Here is an 8768-nt window from a genome sequence, read left to right as displayed (position 1 = left end):
CTTCCACAATGCTTCACTGCTGAATATGCAAATCCTCCTTTGTTGTTGCTGTAAGCTAACCACACCTCCAGAACCTCTGGAATGTGTCAGTCTGTTAATATTACAGAGCCACACTAATCCAACATGCATACAGACTGTTTCGGATTGGTTGGTCCTCATCAGTGCATGGCATGGATTATTATGACTATTTGGGGTACTACTGAAACACTCAAAGTAAGTGATGATCGTAATTGCTAAAATTTCATGTACATTTTCACAATTACGGCTAATACATAATTACAGTTTGGACATTCAATTGATTTCATATAGTCCATTCGTAATTTCATGTAATTTTTGCGTAATTTTCGCGTAATTTCTTTCTGACTTTTGCGGTTGATAGCAAAGCCCTCACAAGCGCTATTGTCACCAAAACTGCTATATATGTTGAGGAGAAAAGTGGGAACAAGGCAATTTGTTGAAAAGACTTACGTTTTTGAGAAATCGATTTTAACTCAGAAAAATAACAACTTTTTTATTTGCATATTTAAAATATTTTTTTTTCAAAAACTACAACTGAATTTTATTTTTTTCTTGTTACCACTATTCTCCTTGATACATGCAGCAATTTTGCTGACAATAGCATGTATGGAAACTGCGCTATTAACCGCTAAGTTAGCACAAAATGACATCAAAATTATGAGAAATTGCAAAATTACGGTTTCTGATTATGTTTACTAGTGAAATTAATTAAGATTCTTCCCAAAATTTCGCATTATGATTTTGTATTGTAATTGCGAATTACGATTCAAAATTACGATTTTGCAAAATTTCTGCTCACTACCCAGAGTTACAGATTGTCCAACAAGCTCATGGTGAACCAGAACCCCTAAGTGTGTGTAAGGGGCTGAAATAGACTTAAAGCGGATCCGAGAAGAAAAACTAACTATGACAAGTAACTTGTCTATATATCTTATCTAAAGTTTAGATAGTTTACACAGCAAATCTAGCTGCAAACAGCTTCAATAGAATATGATTGATTATTCCTGTGATACAATGACAGCAGCCATGTTGTTTGTAAACATTACACAGAGGCAGGCTTATCTGTATCTTGAGCAAAAAAACCTAATCCCCCCTCCTCATCCCTCCTCCCCTCTGCCTCTGAAATCTCTGGCTAGTAATACCTCCCCCTCCTCCTGCCCAGACTAAGCTCCCATTAGCCCTTGCTACTGCCAAGGCTCTCTGAAAACCTGTGGGCGTGGTTTATTTAGTTTATAGGGAATTAGAGTATTAAAACAAAAACAAACAAGTATTTGGCTTGATGAATGCCCTATAAACAATAGGAAAGGAACACAATTATGCAATAAGTAAAAATTCATCTCGGATCCACTTTACTATAAAAGCCTCCTTACTAAAATAGAAAACATGAAGAAGAAAAAAAAAAAAGAACTTGTATCTATAGTTTTCTCAACAATGTTAAAGCTATTACAGTACATATTCATACAAGCATGCAACTCAAACAATAAGAAACTCAAAAACAGTCAGCATTGCCATGTTGTGCCCACTTTCAGCATTGCAGAGGCTATGGCTACAGAGGCATTCACTGGCAGATGACGGTACTAGCTAACCAGGGTTAATGATTTCTCGAATGTTCTCCATTACGCCTGAAACAGTTACTACACAAAAGTGACAGAGCAATAACTTTTCAACATAAAGATCATACAGAACAGGGAGCTCACAGACCCACTGCAGCCACCTTTGTCTTCTCCATCCCAGATCATAGCCATGGACTGCACACTGCCTGCGTTCACCGTATATGGACTGTTGTTTGTTGTTTTTCTGTATGTTACAAAAATACTGAAATCATGGGCTGCAGGTTCCTCGTGTGAGAATTTTCCCCCGGGGCCCAAGGGTCTACCAGTGATTGGAAATCTGCATATGATCAACCTCAGGAGGCCTAATCAAACTCTCATGAAGGTAATGGTTTACTCCCCCTGCCTGGTGCCCAGCCTAACCCTAAGTTTACCCTATAACCCCAACTCCCCCCTGCCTGGAGCCCAGCCTAAACCTAACCAGCTTACCCTGTAACCCCAACTCCCCCTGCCTGGTGCCCAGCCTAACCCTAACCAGCTTACCCTGTAACCCCAACTCCCCCTGCCTGGTGCCCAGCCTAACCCTAATGGCCCATTCACACTACGGTGATTAGCGGGCGATTCCTGCTAATTGCTGAAGCGCACAATTATAATCCTATGGCAGTGATCTCACTGCCGCGATTGCCGCCGATCGCGGGTGTTGCACGATTCATGTTAATCGCAAACCGTGTTACCTGCAGCATTTTGCCGTGATTCTCCAGCGAATGTGGTACAGTGCTTAAACAAGCGCTGATCGTGATTATCAGGAATCGTTGGTGTGTACAGTGATTTTACTGAGCTAATCATGGTAAATTTACCAGCGCAAAATGGTAGCGCTAAGCACTACCATTTTGCTACTTTGTAGAGTGACTGGGCCCTAACCTGTGATTATCCTGTGACCCTAACTCCCCCTTCCTGGTGCCCAGGCTAACGCTAACCAGTGCTTATCCGGCAAACCCTAATATTCCCCTCTTGGTGTACAACCTAACTATAACTAGTGCTTATTCTGTAACCCTAACTCTGCCCTGTCTGGTGCCCAGCCTAACCATAACTAGTGCTCATCTTGTAACCCTAATTCCCCTTTCTGGTGTCCAGCCTAACCATAACTGGTGCTCATCTTGTAACCCTATTTTCCCTTTCTGGTGTCCAGCCTAACCATAACTAGTGCTCATCTTGTAACCCTAATTCCCCTTTCTGGTGTCCAACCTAACCATAACTAGTGCTCATCCTGTAACCCTAATTCCCCTTTCTGGTGTCCAGCCTAACCATAACTAGTGCTCATCTTGTACCCTAATTCCCCTTTCTGGTGTCCAGCCTAACCATAACTAGTGCTCATCTTGTAACCCTAATTTCCCTATCTGGTGTCCAGCCTAACCATAACTAGTGCTCATCTTGTAACCCTAATTCCCCTATCTGGTGTCCAGCCTAATAACCATAACTAGTGCTCATCTTGTAACCCTAATTCCCCATTCTGGTGTCCAGCCTAACCATAACTAGTGCTCATCCTGTAACCCTAATTCCCCTTTCTGGTGTCCAACCTAACCATAACTAGTGCTCATCCTGTAACCCTAATTCCCCTTTCTGCTGTCCAGCCTAACCATAACTAGTGCTCATCTTGTAACCCTAATTCCCCATTCTGGTGTCCAGCCTAACCATAACTAGTGCTCATCTTGTAACCCTAATTCCCCTTTCTGGTGTCCATCCTAACCATAACTAGTGCTTATCTTGTAACCCTTATTCCCCTTTCTGGTGTCCAGCCTAACCATAACTAGTGCTTATCTTGTAACCCTAATTCCCCTATCTGGTGTCCAGCCTAACCATAACTAGTGCTCATCTTGTACCCTAATTCCCCTTTCTGGTGTCCAGCCTAACCATAACTAGTGCTCATCTTGTACCCTAATTCCCCTATCTGGTGTCCAGCCTAACCATAACTAGTGCTCATCTTGTACCCTAATTCCCCTATCTGGTGTCCAGCCTAACCATAACTAGTGCTCATCCTGTAACTCTAATCCCCCAGCCTAGCCATACACTAAAGGTGGCCATACACTGGCCCGATTTGCGGCCGTTTCGACAGCAGATTAGATCCTGGGATCGAATCTGCTGCCAATCGTTCGCGCTAAACGCACCCACCAATCCGATTTCCTCCCGAAATTGGATCGGTCCGTCGGGAAATTACCCTCGATCGCCCGCGGGTAGGGTGCGCGTCGCTAGCGGCGGCCGATCCGATCAGGTATACATTACCTGATGCTGGCTCCCGGGCGTCTTCTCCGCGCTGCACCGCTCTGTTCCGGCTCCATCCCGGCGCTTCCTGTGTCACTGCAGTGACCAGGAAGTTCAAATAGAGGGCGCTCTATTTGAACTTCCTGGTCACGGAGTGACACAGGAAGTGCCGGGATGGAGCAAGAACAGAGCGGTGCGGTGCAGCGCGGAGAAGACGCCCGGGAGCCAGCGTCAGGTAATGTATACGGGGGGGGGGGGGGGGGGCACAGGCGGCAAGAGCAGCTTCACAGATTGTGATCGGTTTCAGGCTGAAATCGATTCACAATCTGTTTGCAGTAAAGGCAGCCATACGATCCCTCTCTGATCAGATCCGATCAGATAGGGATCTGTCAGCTGGTCAATCTAATGGCAAATCGACCAGTGTATGGCTACCTCTTATAGATTTGCAGCAGATTCGACCATCAGATACATTTCTGTTAGATGCCTGTCAAGTCAAATCTGACAGTAATCTATCTGATATGTGCCACACACTAGGAACAGATTTCCAATAGATTTCAGAATGATCTATTGGAAATTGATCTAAATGCGGTATTGGACTATTAGATCCAATGCAACTCTATGGGCCATCGATCTGCTGCCAGCAGCAGATCGACCTAGATTATCCATCCTATCAGATAGATCAAATCGATCGAAATTGAACAAAATCGGCCGCAAATCAGTCGATAGATTTGATTGAATTGATTTCTGATCGATTGATTCCATAGAATCAATCGATCAATGGCTAAAATCGACCAGTGTATGGGCCCCTTAATTCCCAACCTAACGCTAACCAGTGCTTTTAATGTAACTCTAACTTTTCCTGCCTGGTTTCCAACCTAACCCTAACTAGTCTACGCTGTATCACTAACCATTGTCTGTTCTGCATCACTTTTTTTCTGAAGCAGCCTGAGGCCTGGAACCCATTACAAATCCCAAATAGCTAGCGCAATCGCTAACGTTTTTAATTAGCATTCTGTAAGCAATTTCATGAGTGTTTTCTGGCGATTTTTGTAGCGATTTTAAACAGTGTAAGCTTTTAACCAGCGATTGTGATAGTGATTTGCGATTTTAATTCTGATTGGTCCTTTTTAATTTATTTACATTTTTTTTTACAGTTTGCAGTAATTTAAAATTGCACACAAATCGCTATGTGTAGTAATTCATGAGTGATTTGCCAGCACGTCAATACTTTACATTGAAGCACAAACGCTCTCAAAATGCTGCAAGTCCTGCGATTGCGATTTTGTTAATCGCAATCACTACTGTGGAATTTGTTACATTTATTTACATTGGCAGAGCGTTTAGGGAAATCGGTAGCGATTTAAAGCGCTCCCTAAACGCTCAAAAAATGCAGTAGTGGGTTCCAGGCCTGAACAGTAGAGATGGTCATTGAAATGCTAATATTACTAGTCCACATGCAAATGTAATGCTAATCATAGGCAGCCTGGAACGGGGGCAATCAAATGCAATTCCTGCCAATTTAGAATTGCTATATTCCGAAATGGATACAATTTACACTTGCACTTGCTTCTTACTGTTTCATTGACCATCTGTACTGAAGAGTGGGTGTGTCTATTAATGAAATTTCCCAGAGTACACTGGGAGCGCCAATATTGTGTAGTATTTGCAACAATGGTTGAATAGAGCTTGTAGAATTCTACTCCCAAAACTGGGTTGCTGAAAGGCAACCACACAGTGAATAGCAATCTCAATGTAGATCTGTTGAAGAATCTCCTTATCTCCTTACAATTTTTGTTGATCGCCTCTCAAAAAAAAAAAAAAAAAGAAGCAAACCACTGGACTGAAGTCATAGTGAGAAAAACCTGTTTAGGGGGATGCACAAGGATGGGTGGGAGAAGGCACCCCAATTGTAATATTGATTCTTAAAATAAACAAAAAAATAACCCAAAACACTATCTTATTGGACACTTTATGAAGATAACTCGTTTTGGGGGTCTTGCCCGTTTCTTCAGGTCAGAATGTCTTTATGTAGATCACCAGGAACTAAGACTGAGTATCAAATTTGAATAACCACTCCTAGTTCCTGTTAAACTACATAAATACACTATGACTTGAAAAAGAAATGTGCCATCTTTTTAACCACTCGAGGACCACAGGTTCATACCCCTCTAGTTACCAAGCAATTCTTTACAATTCAGCACTTCATCACTTTAACAGTTTACTACTCAGCCATACAACTTGCTATTCAAATGAATTTTACCTCCTTTTCTTGCCACTAATAAAGGATTTTTTGGTGCTCTCCGATTTCTGCTGTGATTTTTTTATTATTATTATTTTAGTAATTTTTAAGGATTTTTAAAAAATAAAAATTCCTCTTTTTTCATTTAATTCCCCCTTCCTCCTCCCCCCCCCCCCCCCGAATTGGCCCTGACTGCGATCCATACATTGGATTACATTGTGAGCCAACCAGAGGGATAGCTAAGTGACAGGGCTGTTCCCTGTACAAATGTTTTTTTTTATTATTATTTTCTAACAGCCTCCCAGCTCCAATCACTGCTGGCAGGCTGTTAACAGATCCCCACTGTGTCACTCGGCAGGGAACACACGCATGCATTCTCTGCTAATCCACACCTCCAGGACGTGATGCCAATCAGTGTTAGGCGGTCCTGGCGCCGCCACCCTCCCGGCGTTAGGCGGTTGGGAGGAGGTTTAAGTGTCCAATAAAATTGTGCTTTCTAAAACCCTACCCCTCACTCAAGATAAGATTGATTATATCAATAATCTTTATTATTATTGTTTCTTTTGAGGTGCCTTCTCCCACCCATCCCATTTGTACTGAAGGGACTGCTTTAGTATTGTATTTTTCCCCAAACTCAATCTGAAGTGAACATGGAAAAATTCTGTTTCAGTCTTCTTTATTCAAAAGAAATGACTGTGTTACCACATGACTAGTTTCCTACGAATGCAAGCTTATTTCTAGTGGTTCCAAAAAACATGAAATCAACATCTGTATCATGAGTGTCCTCTTAAACAGTTTAAAGATTGTATTCTAACAGCAAAAAAGCGTTCCAAAAACACGATGATGAGCTTTCATCCATTTCTCTTTTCAGTTTGCAAAGCAGTATGGCTCTGTATTCAGCATCCGAATGGGCACGGTGAAAATTGTGGTACTGTCTGGCTACGAGACCGTGAGGAGTGCACTTATCGACCATGCTGAGGAGTTTTCAGAAAGGCCTTATGTGCCGGTGTTTGAAGATGTCTTCCAAGGATATGGTATAACTATGAGGCATAGACCATGACTTACTAAGGTCCTCCCATCTTGGAGGTCAATGGAGATCATAATTGGTTCTGCAAACTTGTATTGACAAATTAAATCTTATGTTAAAAGATGGAGAAAAATGTATATTTTTTGCTGTCTGTTGGCTAACATTTTTTACTAAATTCAGTCCAGGTTTGTAGGACCAGTTATATAATCCAGTGTTGTCTAATGTTAACAAGGCCAGGAGAAAATGACTCTTACCTTGTCACCAGTGTCGCTTGCAAATTTTCGCCAAAGTTATTTTTGCATGGAAAATGCCATTTGAGAACATTTTACCAAAAAATTTCTTACATTTTTGCATTTTTATGTTTATTGTGAAAACGCGAAAATCAATATTTTTACAGTGAAAAACGATATTTTATCAGAACGATTTTAATGTGAAAACGCAAAAAATTGTGTTTTTACCTCAAAAATTCGTGATAAACGAGAAAAATACAAAACCTATCCACACTTTTTTGGGCCAAAATTTTTACTTGAAAGTCGAATTCAACATTATTTTCATGAAAATGAATGCGAAAAGAATATTGGCATTTTCGCTCATCACTGCTTGTCACTGTAGCTCATAATCATACCTTGTGTTGTCAGTCACTATACATTATTTCTTCCATCAATGTATCCTTGATACAAAATTCCATCAATGTATCCTTGAATAGCTCTGAAATGATTACAAATTGTAAGCTGTAATATATGGCACCAATCCACCAAATGCTACTTGTAAACAGAAGTTCTAACAGTGCCAGCGACCACACCCACCCAGGCCATAGACTCTTCAGGCTGCTTCCATCGGGCCAGAGGCCCTGGGCCATCTCCACCAGGACCACAAGGCATACAAACACTTTTTTCCCCTCAGCAAGAAGTTTGGAACTTTGTTCAGGCCCCTCTCCCCTGTGGTTACTCCCCCCCCCCCCCCCAACACACACACACCTTAAGGCCACTGCTGATTGTTGACTGTTCCCCGTCAATCAATGTTGTTGTACTATTCAATGTTTGCATCTTGCTACCGATTGCTCTGACATCTGTGTTGTATTACTTCCACTATGCTCTGCTGTTGTCAAACCCAGTTTCGGGCTCAACTCAGTCCTGTTTGGTGAATAAAACCAAGTCTGATTCTGCTGTGGTGAACTATCCTTCTAGGGATCTCATTCAGTCATGGAGAGAACTGGAGAACCATGAGAAGGTTCACACTCACCAAACTGCGAGATTTTGGAATGGGCAAGAGGACCATAGAGGATCGGATAGTTGAGGAGTGTGGATTTTTTACAAAGATGCTTCAATCATTAAAAGGTAAAATATACAATTTCTATGGGGGAATATACTAACCAGCAAGCTCATGATGACCCAGAACTCATTGGAGTGTGTAAGGGACTACAATGGTCCTAAAAGCCCCCTTACTAAGATGTTAAGAAAAACAAAAGTTTGCTTTCCTAAAACAGAAAGAATTTGCGATAATTAAGGTTGGAGTGAGCTTGAAATGGGGGAATATAAAAGGTTATTTTTTATGCTACGCCAAACTGCTTGGAGTCTAAGCCTCCCGCGCCTACATTGACCCCCAACTTTTGGCCTGTGTGTGGTGTAGTATGAGCACTGTGTGTGTGGTGTAGTTTGCATTTTGTGTGCATGCT

The 8768-nt window shown here is 41.9% G+C and overlaps 1 protein-coding gene across 1 annotated transcript in view; it reads left to right on the top strand.

Annotated features, from left to right (window-relative positions):
- The first annotated feature begins 1711 nt into the window (after nt 1–1711).
- The window catches only part of LOC137571197 (cytochrome P450 2K6-like), a 29157-nt gene continuing 22100 nt past the window's right edge, over nt 1712–8768 (top strand). The window contains exons 1-3 of the mRNA XM_068280022.1: nt 1712–1953; nt 6938–7100; nt 8281–8430. Of these exons, the coding sequence (XP_068136123.1) occupies nt 1762–1953; nt 6938–7100; nt 8281–8430 (505 nt within the window). The 5' untranslated portion in view covers nt 1712–1761. The remainder of the gene's footprint in view (nt 1954–6937; nt 7101–8280; nt 8431–8768) is intronic.

Source organism: Hyperolius riggenbachi, chromosome 4 (genome assembly GCF_040937935.1).
Source record: "Hyperolius riggenbachi isolate aHypRig1 chromosome 4, aHypRig1.pri, whole genome shotgun sequence".
Classification (NCBI taxonomy): domain Eukaryota; kingdom Metazoa; phylum Chordata; class Amphibia; order Anura; family Hyperoliidae; genus Hyperolius; species Hyperolius riggenbachi.
The sequence above is the reverse complement of the archived record's forward strand: the minus strand, read 5'-3'. Positions and strand labels throughout refer to the sequence as shown.